Here is an 18,066-nt window from a genome sequence, read left to right on the forward strand (position 1 = left end):
GAAAAAGTTCTTTCACGTGTGTGTTTACACGCTGATGCACTTTTGGTGTCAAGAAAAAAACAAAAAACATACAACTTGTAATTAAAGGAGCCACAGAGACGCAGCGTTAACAGCTATCTAATCAGAAACAACAGTGTGGAGTGTGTGGTTGGGTGTGTAATTGTGAGTGCTGACTCAACAGGAAACAATCATTAGGCTAACACAGGAAAGCGCAGGAAGACCATGACCATAAAGGGGGAAAAAAATTGTGTGACTGACTCAGCGTTCGGGGTATAATCCATGTCACACCCTCTAATATCAGATGGCCAGACAAACATTACAAAATGCTGCTGAGATATAGACAGACAGGCAGACACACACACCTCATAGCTATACCTGCTCATTAAAATCTTAAGCGTGCGATGATGCGTGCTATGGTCCAGTGTGAGATGGTGCAGTGAGTAATGCTGTGAACTACAAGTTGAGATCAGTGTGTTTTTCCTATAGCTGTTAACATTCTGATCAACTGTACCTGTGAAAACTACGCTACAGACAACATCATAATAACACAGCTTTTGTTCATTAGGTTTTTACTTTTTGTCAACGTAGAAAAAAAGCTCTGGGTGCTTCAATTCCAACCACACATGCTGATTAAATTTGCAACTGTTAAAATGAATTTTATAAGCAGCTCACAAGCAAAACACAGTTTTTAGGACCAAATTTGAATTTGAATACAAAGTCCACTTCAGTTAAGAGTTATAAAACAAAGTTATTTCTCTGTATTTCAGTGGATAGACTCAGAAAAACAACCTTACTTTAACCCTTTGATGCATTAATTATGACGAGTATTTTTATCCATCTTTAGGCATGAAAAAAAGATTTTTGAACATGATTTTACTTTTCAAATAGTTTTTTACATGTCCACTTAGGTGGACAACATCACCTTTGGAGTGGGTGGCAGGGTATGGAGTGACACATTAGTGTCCAATGTAGTGGTTTATGTGCAAGTATACCATCAACACTGACACAAACACAAGAAAACAGCCTTTGAATAGCTGTCCACTGTTGTGACCACTATGCGTGAAAGGGATAAAGTACCTAGTGTACCTCAACTTTACTGTAACTGTATTGAAATACAGTTACAGTAAATGTTCTCTTGCCCCCAGTCCCCACAGTGACACAGCACACACTGCTCATGCTGATCCAGCAGCTTTTAAAAACCACTGACAGCTGAGCTGAAAGCCTCAACGAGCAGCAGACCATGTTATTAACGATGTGGAGTATTGCAAACACCTTTTTGACACAGTGTTCTGCCTGAATGCTCTGTCATAGCCTTATTTGTTACTACTTGTCATTCATAAAAAGGTGTCGGTCTCTGTCTGTTCATCCTGAACTAAAAAACAGAGAGAGAGGCTGTGAAAACAGGGCTGGCTGGATGACCTGGAAATGAACTGTCTCTCTTCATGTGTCAGTCACCACACTTGCTTTAAGGTGGCAGCAGGAAACACACACACACCTACACGTAGTCAGTGACACACTCACCCTGCCAGTAGAAGCTGCCAGGTCCTCCCACCACCACCCTGTTGTCGTTCTGAAGACATTAAAAAAAAAAAAAAAGGAGAGGGGAAAGGAAAATCCAGATTTTGTCTTGCACTCTTTACTCAGTCTCATAGTAAAAAACACATTCTTTTCCAAAGGGTTAACAGTTCCACTTACTGAACTAGTGATTCAGTACAGATGCTCTCCTGAATGGGATCATATCCTCGCCCCAAATCTTTCATTTCTACCATTATTAATTTGCATTATGTTGTAACAGATAGAGAGGCAGTGAATTCTAGCTGAATGTGACACGACTGTACTAAACTCAAATTGATGGTTGATGATGCAGTGAATAAAGGACAATCTGCTGCAGTTGAAGACTTATTGCATTTTTATCTCCTGATTCACAATCACTTAACTGTGCAGTGTATACAACATTCCTCAGTCTCCACTGTTTTCTCTAACTCTCATTTGGTCGTGCCTTCATGTACGGGAACGTCAGCCCACGGACACTGTATAGACTGAAGTGTTGAGATGCTATGAAAATGTGGGCATTCTTGCACAATCTCCAAAGCATACATCTTAAGTACTACAGTGATCCTATAACTTAAACTCGTTTTTGAATTCATGAACTTGTCTTACATGAAAAAAATGCTGTGAGAAATTTCTTTTATGAGCAAATGCTGTTATGCAGAACCATTTATGGAAGTGCCAGTAGTGTGAGGCTCGACTTGTTTCAAATCACTGTCCAGCAGCAAGTTGTTAAGTTTTGTTGATTAAACAAATATTAATCAGCAAAACTCAATATTTAATTTCCTGGATGCAGCTCTGAACTGCAAAACTATATCCAAGAGAGATTTCTCTTCCTGTCTAAATAAACAAGGTGCACCAGGTAAACCAAGATACACTCATTTAAAACTACAATTTCTTCCACCTGTTTACTGTCCACAAAAAAAACTAAAGGGATAATAAAAAAAATTAATAACATTCTCAGACACAAATCTAAACATTACTATTGGATTAGGTACTCATTTGTTCATTTGTAACAGTACTGACAGCCAACTTCACACAGCAGCAGTGCTGCAGACAGGTCGGCACACAGCCTCACACACTCCTGACGTAGTTGACAATGAGCGCTTTGAGCCAATTTACAAAACAAGTTATTTGGGGACAGCGTGTGTGAATCCTACCTTAAGGAAATCGACACTGAAGCCAGCCTGGCAGAAGCCCTGCCCTTCTGGTGAGTTTTTATCTGGAGAAGAAATAAAATAGCATAATTTATTATAAAGCACCAAATACAAGGATATGATGATATATGACGACAAGATTTTCAGAAAGCGTGACCTCTCATCCTGACCTTCAAGACGAGGTCACTGAGATTCAAACTCATTCAAGACTTTTTAGTAGACAGTAGACGCGCCTATGATCTGAATTTCAAATTCCTACGTCGCCTCGTTCTGGAGTTATCGCACTCACAAACTTAGGTGCTCATGCCACCCAGCTGTAAAGTGGGGTAAAAACTAACAAACTAACTGCTTAAATATCAATTAAATACAAAAAACTAAAAAATGTCATTTTTTGAGGTTATTTAATATCTTATTATGTGTCTCCTCCTCTGCTGTTGTCTCCTTCCTCATTTCCACCTCATCCTTTTCCTCCTTACTGAAGATCTTAGTTCAGTCTGAACTGAACATAGGTCAGAGCCCTAACAAGGAAATGTGCATGAACATGCTCATTTATTCCCGACATAGTTGAAACTCTTTGTATACAGCAAATTAAAAATGTGACCCTCCAGTCTCTGGACATGTGAAAATGAGCCAGCTAAACAACAGCAGCTGGTTTTAGGCTAATGTTAGACTGGAGTGTGCTAAAAATCACACTTTACCTCTGATATAAAGTTTGATTACATTCTCACATTGTATGAGAGTTTATTCAAAAGTTCAATAATGTTACATTCACTTCCAGCAGCAAAAACCACCACCAGCACTCACTGACAGAAAAGTTCAGCATCTCCTCAAAAGCTCACCTCAGTATCACCGTCACTGAACAGAAGAGCGCTTCACTGACTCGTCGTCTTGTATCATTCTGACAGCTGAGGTAAACAGCAGACTGACAGCCTACACTTATCACACATGAACGGCGAGCAGAGTTTTTGAGGTAACTCCATGGTAAAAATGTAAAATGCCGCACAATATGTCTCACATATTATTTTCTTATTCCTAATGTATTTCTAACTGTCAATATTACTCAAATATGTTAAAATATAGTGTGTACATGTAGTATTGAAACATGTCCAGCTGCGGCTGTTATGGAAAACAGTCTAAATGTTTTCTGTTATACGTTTGTCCTACAGCGGCCACCGTAGCTCAGATTGTGCACCTGAATTGGGAGGGGTAAGAACAGAATTCCACTGCGGATACTAGGACAGGAAGAAACAAACATACCTGTTCTGCAGGGCGAGTATTCAACCACCTGGTTTCCTTTCTTCAGGTAACAAGTTCCCACAGGCTCACGCTCAGAGACGCCAAAGGTCGACCACTGGTAAAGGGGAGCACACGCCTACAGAGCATACACACATAGACAAAACAAATGAATCCAGCGACATATTAATTCAGTGCAAAAATAGTTGGTGTGGATTGTTGGTAAAACTGTGCTTGATCCTCTAAGTCACATTAACTGTAGGGACTGTGGGAAAGTGTGCAGTCCATCCTTTCAGCCTTTCTGTTTCAGTTGTGGTGGAGAACTACTGGCTCCTACACTGGAGAAGGCGCACTTTATTTACCCAAAACAGCGGTTCTAAATGGGCAGCTCCTGTGGTCAAATCAGATATATAAAAGTGTGGACTGAAACAGTTTATTTAATCATCTGCAGACTACAACCAGGATTTGTAGGATCTCGAAAATGCTAGATCAGAACATTTGACCAATCCAAAAGTTCAGAGGTCTTCACTTCAGCAGGAAGACAAAACATTCTGGGTACTTTGGACAGAAAGGCTCCATGAGGCAAGTCCTGTGGAGAAACTACACCTTAAAATTTGTGTTAAGGAGAAGCATGAAGTTAGTGCCATGTTTCTTACCAGAATGTGTTCTCCATCAGATCGCACTGACGCACCGAACCATTGTTTGGATTTAAACTCCATCTTAGCCCCATTATTCATCCTGTCATCTGCAAAAAGAAAAAGATCATTGTTAAAGAATTTAAATTAGAGAACAGCGATGGCAAATAAACGGCCTCTAAATAAAGCAGCAGAAATATATCTTTAAACACACAAATACAAATTTGGAACTAATACTCAAGATGTCTGTTTTCCCCTTTTTAAAGCTGCAGCAGCACAAAACTGTCCAGGTTTTTCAAATTAACAATAACTAGAGGAAATGAATGGCCGACTGTCTGGACTCTATCTTCATCAGGGAAGACTCTTGATTGGTAAATTTTAATGTGACATGGGACAGTCTTTGTTAAAAGTTTAGTGCAGCAGTTTTCCAATGGAAAAGCTCTGACCTATGTTTAATAATGTTTGGGCAGCATACTTTTTTTTCCTGCCACCAAGTACCATTCAAACAGGGATAAACTTAGAATTCTGATAGACTTATGACACATACACAGCTGTGGCTATAAATGACTGCAGTGCTTTGAAAATCTCCAGTCTCCTAAAAGAAGGACAGACAGGACGAATATTTCAGGAAGAAAAACAGGAGACAATCAGACAGATCGCAGCACGACTACGACTGCAAACATACACCATTAATTACCATCTTAAGCACAGTTTTTCCTAATAAGCACTGAATGATGAACACCGCACTGAAATTTAATGTTTTTTGGGTTTTTTTTAAAAATTTAGTTCAAGACTGGCGTAGCCGCCCTCTCCATTACACATAAGCACATCCCACGTGCTATGACGCATGTTTTAAATGGCTGCAAAATTCCCCCAGTCTGTATGATTTCCATTATGAACACTCACATTCTGCATCAGAGATTTAATTACAGACCTCACACTTTAGCAAACACACGTTTGTTTCAAAATGACCAACTGAGCTACAGAGAATCACCAATGCTGATGAGAAGTGGGTCTCACTATGACAAAGACCAAACAGCACTTCTGCTCTTGAGTCCAGATATCCTGACCTTCTTTAGCACAGTACTGCATATGGACAGTTGCTGTTTATTAATACCAGCAACAGGATTTGAACTACAACATAAAACATCTGGAATTATGTAATGACATGTAATAGAAAGAACGCTTCATTTTTCCTTACAGTGGCATTTGCACACTGGTGACAGTCTTGTAAACCACTGACAGTATGCGCCATCACAGCATTTCATGCCTTTTTTGACTGCTCTTTAATAAAGTTCTAGAAAATCTCAAAATTATCTGACTATATCTTCAGATAATGACCAATGTTTAATAAATGAATGAAAAACATTCAACAAAACAACCCAATGGAGGTGCTTCAAACATCTTAAATTGTGTATTTTCTGTCCACTTTTTACTTTTTCATTTAATGACATTCTTGTGTGTGTACATACTGTAGCTATACATACTTTGTACAGCACTTGGGTCACTAAAAGCTCTGTTTTAAATGTGAATCATGAAAAAATGTTACTTACAATGTAAATGTACAAAGCTATTATCAATGTAAATAGCAGCTACTCAGAGGAATATAACACACAAATCCACAGGTTTCACTGACTGATACTGAATGTATAATAGGAATGCTGTCAGGAGACAACAGCTGGCATTTGACTGCTCCCAGCTGGAGTGAAAAAACAAACAATAAAAAAACAAAAACATAATAACAAACTGAGCTCTGAATTAGTGAAACAAAAGGACGACTCCCATAGAAATCAGATAAATATTTACAAGCAACAAGCAGGTAAATATTTAAGCCTGGGCAGATATTACACACGGACAGTTTGGGATTTTCCCACCAGGACGGGAAACTCCAGCCTTGGCATTTCCAGCTAAATTCAAATTCTCTGACTCTCAGAGCTATGTTTGGTTGATAAAAGAGCGTTCTGGTGCCCAGTGGACACGAGGGATGAAGTACAAAAGGATTAGTTTGCCAGTTTGGCAATAACTTGCATCAGTCTTACCTAATCTGTAATTATGGTGGTGAATCAAGGAGCCATGATGCCAACTGTTTGCTGCCAGCTAGTTACCATCTTAAAAGGACTGTCGCCATGACAACAAACTCAGGCACTGTTTGTTGTTTGCTAACCAAAAAATTTGTTATTGTCCACATTAACATGGTGAGAACAACAAACCTCCACCAAGGCAGCTCACTCGCTCGCTCTCAGCTCACTTCTAGGGGAACAGTTTTGTATTTTCTATACATTTATTTTTCTTTGTTCTTTTTAAACGTACTTTTAAAAAGTTTGTAGTGCAGTAAAAACAACTGCAAAGTTTATCCTGTTGAAACACATTGTACTGTACCTGGGATCATTTTCAGTACATTTTTTTTTAAATGTACATGGATAAAGTGTGAGTAGCATTAATTTCACTGTTCAGTAAATTGTTAAATATTCATTTAAATCTTTAGAGATATATATCAAGTGAAAAGTTTGTGATCATGTGAGTTTATTTTGTTTAAAACAATCAGAACTATTGCACATTTACTCAATTTGTTATTCATTTAAACAGTTATAACCAGTTACTGTACATCATATGTTGTAATAAAATTAATCAATTATACACATAAAGCATCCTATGATCACATGTTCCTGTCATTTTGAAAACCTATTGCCATTTTTAGTAGCTCTACTGAGCATTATTAATAGCATTTTTATCCCTTTCACATTCAGATCAATCTTTTGACACTGAAGGAGAGGTCAGAGGTCAAATGTAACATCATATTTTAAATGTTTATACAGTATTTCCTATATGTTGCCAGTGCATACCACACTTGTAAGAATCATGGTGTCAAAGTTATGAGGCTTCTTTTCCACTTTAGACAATTAGTTCATTAAGATGACCTTGAAGATGTAATTTTGAAGGCCAAATTTTAATGGATTGTTAACATGACTCCACTCTACACCCCTACAAAGTTTAATCAGAATTTATTCAAAACTTTTCCAGCTATCATGTTTATAGACCGAATGACACCAACAGCATAAGCTCCTTGTCAGAGTTAACAACACTGAGAGTCTTCAGCTATTATACCAGCTCTGTGACACTTAACTAACGCTCACATCTGCACGCTAGTATCGCTCATGATGTTAAAGTGCTAAAATTTGCTAATGAGCACTAAACAAGTCCAGGGAAAGCTGATGGAGACGCCATTAGCACGTCCTGCTACGTGCTGCGCATAAAAGCAAATATATAAAAACTATTATATATTTGCTGTACACAATATTCCTGAAGACAGAATAAAACAACCAAAAAAAACCAGAGACAGGACAGACTAATGCTGAGTCTGGGTCACACACAATCACACACACCCCCACACACAGTCAAATTCCAGTTAATTCTGTTCTCTGGTCCAGTAAAGCTTTTGGCCAGTAATGACTCAGGTCATCAACAAAGGCCTCTATTGTGGGGAAAAGCACACACATGGGCTCACACACTCACACACGCACGCACACACACACACACACAGCATTGTAACTGGGCCACTGATTAACTACATTACAACCAAGAGAAGAGTGTCACTGAACATGTTTGGTTTCTGTCCGAGCCTGCAGGCTCAGTGCTGACTGTGTCCTGCTCTAAGGCAGATGGGAAGGCACTTGCTGATCAATTTGACTGTAACATCAGGAGATGAAGCTGAACAAGTTGAAAAGTAAACATCCTGCACTAGGCGGCCTGCTTTACAAGACTTACTGAGGCTGTGTAAGACAAATTTACCTTTTATGGACATAAGAGGCCTGGAACAGCAGGCTGCATGAAGCCAACTGTTCAGCAGGTATTCCAGTGCTGTAGAGCTACAGGCCAAAATCAGTTGATTAAAGACAGATATACGTACAGTACATACCACTGAATACATCTGCCAAAAAGCCAAATTATAATAGAGCTGAAGGTATTTTGAAAAAGTCTGCAGGTTTCCAACTAAATCCTGCACTTATTTTACTGGAAAACGAAAGCAGTTTCATTAACTGTGGTGGTAAAGATTTCAGGTTTTATTCATGTGCCACTCAAAGTGTATGTGTCAAATGTCAGTGTCAATTTTTCAAAGGAGGAGGGAGAATAATCTCAGTTGGTTTAAATGGTGAAAGAAACATAAAATATATCCTGCAAAATGCAGGTTCTCCTGCTTTGTGCATGAACTCTGCTTTAACCCGATACTGCATGTATTCTTTGTCTGCAAAGAGCTTGTGCAGGGGCAATATTGACGCCATGCTGTTTGTGTTGCGTCTCTGGAGGGGGCGGGACGTCACCGTTTTGGAGTGTTGTGTGGTTTGTTTTTTTAACTTCCTATTTTCATGGCTGAGGTCTCCCACAGAATACCAACCAAGCTCAACTACACAGCCTCACTCAAAGAAACACATACTGCCCTGTCTCCGGCTATTTACACTTCCCTCATTCCGTCTAATCCTTTGTCTTCCATGTCCTCTTTTATGGAACAGGCAGAAAGTGTGGTTCCATTTTAGGGGAAAATATGTTTGGTATGTATACCCTGGAGATTTCTTGGCAAATGTAAGCACAGAAAGACAATTACCTAATTCCCTAATTACCAAATGGAAATCTCCCATCCCACCAATTTAATTCACTATTGCTATGTCAATCTTAACGACTATTTCAAAACAAAAGTAGCTGGTTGGTTACCCCAACACCACTGCAGAAAAAGAGGTAACTGAAAGAGCGCCAGATAAAAATGTAGAAAAGACAACGGAAATATGACATTTCTGTTTTTTCATGTGATGTTTCTGCACATCTTTAGTGGAGCTAGAGCTTCAGTGGAACTTGAGGTCACATGCTTCATATACGTCATCATTTGTTTCCACTGCTCTTTGTCACACTTTGCTTTTATAGATTAAGAGGGGTTTTTTTTAGACTTCAAAACACTTGTACATTTCGACTTAGTTATATCTTAAACTCAAATTAAGAATGTGCATAAAAACGTCACTTAAAACACAAAACACCGTAAAAGAAGTTTATTCATCCCTTTGGGGCAAGTCGGTGCTTTGCCATCACTATTAGAGCATGTGTCAGTGGTTGCTACATGAACTGAACTGCCCCAAGCATACTGTTCAGGTAACATCAACACCTGGCTTGTCTGTGCTCTCCTGTGCCTGCCATTTTTCCTCCTTGGATCTTTAGGGGTGTTTTTGTATTTCACTCCAGTGTGTAGAAGACATTAAACCTACACTCAAAAAGATGACAGTCACTCATTTAACACCTACTCTTAAAAAATGAAAGCTAGCATGAAAAGTTAATCATATAGCCACAGTTACCCAGCCCCGTTATGAAATCTATAAATCATGTCTGTCAATGTGTGCAGTCACCAGCGATTTGGAAACACTGCGGCTGCACTGTTTCACCACAAGATAAGTTCTGTTTTGAAAGACTAGCTCTTATAGACATCTTTATATGACCCAATACTGTTGACACGCAAAGAGACCTTGGTAAAACCAGCAATAAACCAGCTACACACTGAGTTTACATTTAGCAATTTAAACCACTAGTGTTGTGCTGGGTGTCGCGGCATTCAGAGGTGTGATTCTTCCTGCTTTAAAGTCAGCGGTGAACACACCACAGCTTGTCCTTCTTGAGTTGTCAAAAGTAACAAGACTTCTTAACGTAATACTTTTAACAACAAAACACTTATAGGTTCTCACAGCCAACTGACCACCTCCCAGTCTGAATCATTAAGGAGGACATACAGACAGAACAGCAGGCAAAACAGATACGATTTCTTATAAATGGTACTTTTCCTTGTTTACCTTTCAAATGTCACATAGGCTAGCTTTAAGTCTAGAGAGGAGACTTTAAAAATGTACACTGCATGTATGCAAAGCTGACAGCAACACAAACGTCTGTTGGACAAAAAGTTAACACACAGTTCCCTTTTTTACATTTAAATACTCAAGAACACCCATCTGAACTTCTGGTTTCATATGGGAAGGAAATGGTTTTATTGTAGACATTTTTATTATGGTTTTGACAGACGGGCTTAGATGTAATCCCATTTGTTGAGTCGCAAGGATGACACAGAAACAAGTCCCGCTTTGCTATTGTGAGTTCTGGCACGACGCGAGAAACCAGCAGAAATTTTCTAAGGAATTTTAATTCGACCACAACAATCAATTGCTTCTTTATACATGTTTGTTTTCGCTTGAAAGGAAGCGGAAAAGGAACCATGAAGTGAGTTTGTTCTGTCATAAACCTCTAACTGACCAATCACCATGCAGAATGGTAGCATTTCATGTGGAAGAAAAGCCTCCTTTAAGCAAACACCACATAAGCATCGTTTCATTTCAATGCAAACATATTATCAGTTCTGCATTTTCAAAACATTTTCTATAGAAATAGGTAGAATTCATTATTTTAGCCTTTTAGCCTCATTAACTTCTATTCATTGACAATAAGACTATCAGTGTGCTGAACAGAAAGTGGGAGGGCCCTACATTTGCTTTGTTATCAGCTTAGGAACTAAAGAATATGACAAAGTATATAATCAGGTAAAATCCTAACTCTCTTTGAGCTCCTGAGAGAAATTATGGTTCTTGAGTGGGTCAATGGTTCACCAGGTAGTCTCAGTTTCAGTTTATCTGCTATTTTTGATATCAGTGTACAGCAGTTTTTAGCCACAAATATAGATTAATTAGTACTCGAGAACATTTAAAGCTCTGGATCACATGTGGTGTAGTCAGAAAAGTGTGTGAAACACAGATTTACTCATTTATAGATCCAAAATGCCACATATTCTCCGAAAGTTTGGCTTCCCCTGGTAAAAACAACAGATATGACCAAAAACATTTCCTTGACAACTTCTGCTGTTCTTCATAATCAGTTCATTCACATATAAAGGAAATAATCACCATTTGCACCTAAGAAAAGGACATTTTATTGTGTGAAGCTTCCAGGATTCCTGGAACGTGTGGGTGCTGCTGCCTCACAGAAAAATGACTGAAATTCTACGAAGACAATAAAGGGATTAATACCCACATCACAGAACATTGCCAAATTATAACTGTTTATCACTGTGTAAATATTTACAGTGAAGACAGTGCTCTGCTCATCTGGCCTTTCACAATCAAAGAGAACCAGTAAATTACTAAATTATGATCAATGCTGGAGACAGATGATTGCAAAATGGATAAACAGAAGGAGGCAGCAGTTTTTCTGTCACTCACAGTACACGGACGAGTCCACACACATTCTGCTTCAATGCACATTCCTGAATGTGTCTTAGCATGAAAACAACAGAAACAGGCTGAGCTGAACCCTCAGTATCCAATCAGTAATACGCTTACTGAAAACTGTCCACGTTATCTATCATGGTCTGGAATTAAAATGTAAATTCTAAGTGGTTTTCATTAAAGGAGGGAGAGATATTGAAGGTTAAAGCCACCCTAAGGTGATGGGGAAGAGTTTTTAACCAAACTAAAGGGTCTTCTGGTACCTTTGTTGTCAAACAGCAGCTGCTGACAGGCGCTGGAACCGCTCCAGGGGCAGCTGTACACTACTCCTCTCTCCACAATGCTGTCCGAAGACATGTTAGCTCGAGGAGCTCCAATCAGAACGTCTGACCTGAGGAGAGGAGAGGACGTTATTCCGTAACACAAACAGACACCAACTCATACAGAAAAAGCCACAAATGCTGTCATGCAGTAATTAAGCTGACCAAGAGAGGCTAAACTGTGTCTGATTCAGCTTAGGAAACAAAGCTTAATCTTTCAGTCATCTGTTACCACCTCAGTCTAAAAACCTGTGCATACACGACTCAGCTGGTGTTTCAAAATATGGCAGCTTTACTATCATAGTAATTTCTGTGAATGAACTCGGCCTACAAGATATGAGGAAAGTCTGTGAGTAAGAACTCATCAAATACTTGCATATGGATATGCAATGTGCATATTAGCTATACTAATATGCATATTTCTTGATAGATAAATAGACAGGGTTAATATATTGGTTAATTCTGGCTATTTGCTGATATATCCACCATGACATTTAAAACAGCCAATAAATAAAGGTTTTTTTAAAAAGAAGTGCTTGGAGAAATACCCTTCAAACAAGTGCTGATGTTGCTTAGTTTATCCAGAGTGCACTCTGCCACACAAATGCCACAAACATGACAACAAGCTAATCCGAGACAGGAAGAGTGTAAACAAGCAGTCCACCACTTGTTGTGACAATAAAACAGTATTATTATAACTGCAGTGTCATATTTAACTGCTCATAACAAATGTTCACGTAATCTTTTTAGGTTTCTTGCATCTGAAAGAAAATAGTAATAAATAAATCAGATTTTTAAATCATTGCTGTACAAGTAAAACGAACATCAGCATCGCCATATATCTGCACTGTTTTTGGATTTTTTTATTCCTGCTATAGAGTTCAATGACAGTCTTGGGTGGTTATTAAGCTTCATTATAGCTCAGGTTCTGAGGTGCAGTGATTAGTTGTGGTGGTATTTTCCCACCTTCTAATAATACCAATACCAATAACAAATACCAATAATAATAGTAATACCAGTAATACCAATAACAGCATTTTTTTTAAACCACATTTCAGGCAGGCTTTTATATTTAGCACAGAGATTGATATTGTTAGGATGAGGCAATGCAATAATGCATAAAAAGGCCCAGAGTTCAGCCGTGTGCTCAATTTACTGAAGCACAGTGAACTAAATTTATCTAGCACCAAAGCAGGGACTTTCTGGGGATTTAACCATCTCACAGAACTTTAAACTCTGGTTCATCCAGTTAAATGTTAAGTAGAAGAGTTCTTTAAAAGACTCATACTCTCCAGGAAGTCTGTGGTGAAAGCAGAACTTTAGTCTCTAATATGGTTCAAACTAAATTTAAAAAGAAAAGAAAGAAAACACTGGATGCTGCTTTTATCTTCAACCTGCTCATTTCTTCCAGTGTTGATGTCCCCACTCTGCATACATCACACAGGACTACAGATCTACAGGAGAAACATCCAGAGCACCAGAAGATGACATTATCAGTACTACTGACCGAGACTGGTACAATGACCTTCATGTGTAGTTTAAAGAGGTCTACAGAGCCACAGCGCTGCAACAGTGAGTGTTTGTCCAAAAGTATCATTGCCTGGAACATCCCATAACTAGTATGTGACTAGTTCTTAATCTAATAAACATACGAAACACAGATCATCTCCCGTCTGTAGATGCTGCGGTAACATGACAAATTTCCTCAGCGATATAAAACATGATTTGGCTGCTTGTAGCGATGCTGCAAGAGACAGCCAACAGTTTTCAGGTGAACAGTAGGTCTTTGTTCAAAGCATTTAGGTTTTGCTGCAGTGCAAAACAGGATTTGTTTATAAAGAGCCATTCAGTGGACATTTTTTTTCCTTTGCAACTGCAACTGTTTTCACTACCTAAGGTACTGACCACTTATAAAACGAATGAAAACTTTTCATCCGTTAAACACTGCTGTGCTAAAAGGCTGCTGGTTCAGTGAGACCGAGGTGGTTGTAATGATTGATGTGGTTGTTTTAAAAGCTGACAGGAACCACACTCAGTAGAATAAAATTAAAACAACAACAGGAAAACAGCTACAAATCAAGTGATCTCTCAATACGTGTAATTACTGCAGGCCACACATTGTTACACTGGGGGGTTTTTAGCTTCCAGCCACTACTGCTGCCTCAAACTAGCTAATAAAAACCGAAGGACAGGCTGAACTTAGCGTAGCTTATTGTTAGTAACATTTGGCTGATATAGCTTTGTGAGATTTATAAAATGAATCAAAACTTTTGACCTTTTTTATTTAACAGAATACATAGCTCTAAATGAAGCCAACACAAAGTACCACAAATGAACGGTTCTTCTAGTGGCTCTGAGCTTGGCATCAGAAAAACATAGTGAGGCAGTGCCCATAGATGCATTAAAAGGCCTGTTTACAGCCTGGTGTAAAAACTGTTTTTGGCCTCCGTGGAGAGTTTCCAGCTTCATAACAACTCTAGTATGAGGGGATTTGTATTTATTTTTATAACTCATCCATCTAGATGCTGACAACATGTTTAGCTGTAGCTGATTGGTACCCGCTGGGTTTCAGCTTCACTAACTGGAGTCACCATGTTTAAACAACTGACATGGGTGTGGTGCGGAGCATCTAAGAAGTTTGTGATTCAGTTTTGGTGAGTGAAATTGTAGTGTCTGTCTGTTATTTAGCACTATTTAGTAGGCATCTGTAACTGTGCATTCAACCCATATGGTTTATAGATGATGTTTCCTAGCGACAACGTATCATTCCACCCTCTCATCTAACCACAGTCACTTCTGGGTTCAGCAAACCAAAATGGCAGCAGTCAAACACTAATGGGTGATGGGTGGCGTCACAGTAGCTACGACCATGCTTTATACAGCTTATGCTTGACATGCATTAGGCCCTGTGAGGAAAATCTATAGTTCTTTTTTAATAACTAGAACCAAACGAGTCTCCACAGCGACCGTGTTCTGTATGAGGACATATTTACATTATTAAGCCATGTTCAGCCAACTTCGGTCCTGATATCATATTATACAAATCCACTCTGACCATGGCAATAACTGTAACATGGGCAGTGAATTTCAGTGCTGATCTAATTAGTGTTACTAAAAGGATTCAATGTTTTTCAGGCTACTGCAGATGAAAGTCTCTAACTTTCTGTCCGCTCTGTCAGTCTATTGTCACATGAGACTGCAACATTTCTCTGATATTTTCTCAAATAAAGAACCTTGAACCTTGAAATATGGAGAAATGGCAGGCAATCGATATTTATCTGCACAGCATAGAGGTTTTAGATGTTACAACACAAAGTTACTGAATATGTTCCCTTACCAAGGTCAACAGGGCTCTGCTGCACTGAGGGAGTCATCTGCAATAAACTGACATTTTCCTGGGTACCTACTGATGTTTAGTTGAACAAGGGATGAAATCCACAAGAATTTATTTAACACAAAAAATGAACAACTGGGCTATGCGTTATGGGATGATGCTTTAAAGAGGTCTGGGAAAAAACCACCTGTTTTCTTATTATACATAAAAAGTAGCACGGTGCAAGTTTGTTAATGTGCATCTACAAAACTGCTGCAGAAACTCTGTGCAGGGAGAGAGGATGACAGGCAGCTTTTTGCTATCTTTTCATGCAGACACTCTAAAAATACAGCAAGAAACAAGACCAGGAAGCATAAAGGCGATGATAAGACTGTTATTAGGATGTCTCACACACTCCAGGGAATATTTTTTAAAAACGTTTTTCAGGAACCTTTATGACACTTGACAATATGGGAAACACAATTTAAAAGCACCTCAGGTTAAACCTCCTCTATGACCGAGGGCGTTGGCACTGTTTTGGGACTGCATTTGGTCTGTTAATGATGTAAATTAACAAAACAAATGCAGTCTGAAAACAACTAGATCAGTAGTGTTCTTTTGAGAGAACTACTTTCACTTCAGTAAAACTGGATAATCATGGATATCCATGGACGAGAGTTTAGACAGCACCAAGCCTACATGGCCTCTGGGCACTGTTCCTGTTTGTCTGTGTTCATTTTAAATAAAGTCACAGCTGGTGCAGCTTTGAAGGGAGAATCTCTGACTTATGGATTTTTCTTAAAATATATGGTTATAATAATGGGCAATAAATTCAAATTGCCTGTAAAATTCAGCCCTTACAATTTGGTTAATAAAGTACTGAAGTAAAAGTTAAAAGTTAATGGACTGCTGTTAATGGACTGTCATGTTAAATCTTAAAAACATATCACTAGCTGAGAACTTGTCACTAAATAACAAAATGGCCAAAGTGTAAAACTTAAGTAAAGTACTTCAACAGAAGCATATATAATGTAAAGTAAGGTAAACCAAAGGTTACATTGAACAGGCGCTTCTCCATCACCATCATCACCATAACCATCTACTCTGCTACAAATCTTACTTTAGGTTGTTTAAAGCCTTAAAGAAGTCCACCGAAAAGCCGAAGTAGCTCCCCTCAGGTCCGGAGTATACGATGGAATTATTCACATCCAGGTTGAAAGAGCCGGAGCGATGGAAGTGTAAACACACCAGGACCAGCACAGCAGCTGTCCGTGTCCCTGCCATGGCTGCTGCTGGAGATCTCCGCGGCTTCACCGACACAAACACAGACGCCGAAGATGTTGTCTGTCCCTTATCAAGTTAATCAGTTAGCTTAGAGGTGTTGTGGCCTGTATGCACCCACGGTGTAACTTTAAAATGCCTAAAATCTCAGCCCTGCTAACAAGCGTCCCCCCCGCAACCGTACAGAGAACAAGTCGTCATGTAATTGTTAAATAAAACACATTCCCAGCTTGTACCGGAGCTAACCAGCGTTACACACAGCGCAGGGCGGGGGCAGAGTCAGTCTTTCACCGGCGATTCGTTAGTTTGTCTAAGCGATGAAAGCGGCGTAATCTCGGAACAAGCTCGGGGAGAGGCCGCGACACTGTGTGTGTGTGTATGTTGTATGGTGTGGGTAAGTGTGTCAAGGATAGGCTCGCTCCAACTAGCTAAAGTCAAGTTATATGTCCAAACATAGCAAACAACTTCCGTCTGATACCCTTCAAAACAAAAGCATGATTTTCGGCTGTGCTGGGAGTTGGAAATTTAAATCAAATTTACAATTTCAAATGTAGGAAGGGATTCAGAACAGTTGAGTTTCTTTCAAGCTAGCTAGATATATAGATAAATATTAAATAGTTTAAATTATTTTCAACTATTGCTCAGCTAAATTACACACACAGTGCGCAATGGCATCATTGGTAGTTATTGTTGTTGTGACGATACTTCATAAATGCTCAGACGTTCTATCAAGTCCATAAACATTCAGGTTCTCTTCCTGCCCAAAATAAGCTGGCCACTAAGCACTGCTGTTTCCAAATAAAAACTCCCATTAATAGAGAACAAATAAATAAAAGAGAAATAAACTGGATCCAGCCCATCAGGAGACACACACAAAAAAAGTCATAGAAATGTTTGTGCCACTACAATTCATTACAGTTGTGAGAAACACTATATATGATGCTCTGCTGAAAAAGCAGTGAAAGTCCATCAAGTACTGTTTTCTTAGGAATTTTTATTAAAATGTTTAGCATATTTTGCTTTTCTTTTTTTTTTTTGAGTTACAGTGTGTAAAATCTCACCACTAGATGGCAGCAGATTGCATAATTGCAGTCAACTCCTCTCAGTGCTTTGGTGGCTGCTATAGGACAAACATGTTGTAGTCAGCCAAAAGAGATCAAAACATTAAATTTAGACTGTACCACATAACCAACTTTTTTTCTGTTACTGTTTGTATATAAAAAATTATATTTTAATATATTTGAGGAATACATATACTTAACAATAGATGTAAGAGTTAAAAATAAATAAATAAAAAAAAGGTTATGTGTCAAATATTTTGCTGTATTTTATGTT

At 38.8% G+C, this 18,066-nt stretch overlaps 1 protein-coding gene across 2 annotated transcripts in view; it reads right to left on the minus strand.

Annotated features, from left to right (window-relative positions):
• The window catches only part of itgav (integrin, alpha V), a 38,220-nt gene extending 21,065 nt beyond the window's left edge, over nt 1-17,155 (minus strand). Inside the window, exons 1-6 of one of the 2 annotated variants that reach the window (XM_013274010.3) lie at nt 16,571-17,155; nt 12,081-12,208; nt 4,595-4,683; nt 3,963-4,077; nt 2,709-2,770; nt 1,522-1,570 (exon numbers count right to left, since the gene is read on the minus strand). In XM_013274010.3, coding sequence (XP_013129464.1) covers nt 1,522-1,570; nt 2,709-2,770; nt 3,963-4,077; nt 4,595-4,683; nt 12,081-12,208; nt 16,571-16,734 — 607 coding nt within the window. In that variant the 5' untranslated portion in view covers nt 16,735-17,155. Of the gene's footprint in view, nt 1-1,521; nt 1,571-2,708; nt 2,771-3,962; nt 4,078-4,594; nt 4,684-6,612; nt 6,687-12,080; nt 12,209-16,570 lie in introns of those variants that run through there. The other variant, XM_013274011.3, reaches the window with a different exon arrangement.
• Between the last annotated feature and the right edge of the window lie 911 nt (nt 17,156-18,066).

The sequence above is a fragment of the Oreochromis niloticus genome, linkage group LG16, assembly GCF_001858045.2.
Source record: "Oreochromis niloticus isolate F11D_XX linkage group LG16, O_niloticus_UMD_NMBU, whole genome shotgun sequence".
Lineage (NCBI taxonomy): Eukaryota > Metazoa > Chordata > Actinopteri > Cichliformes > Cichlidae > Oreochromis > Oreochromis niloticus.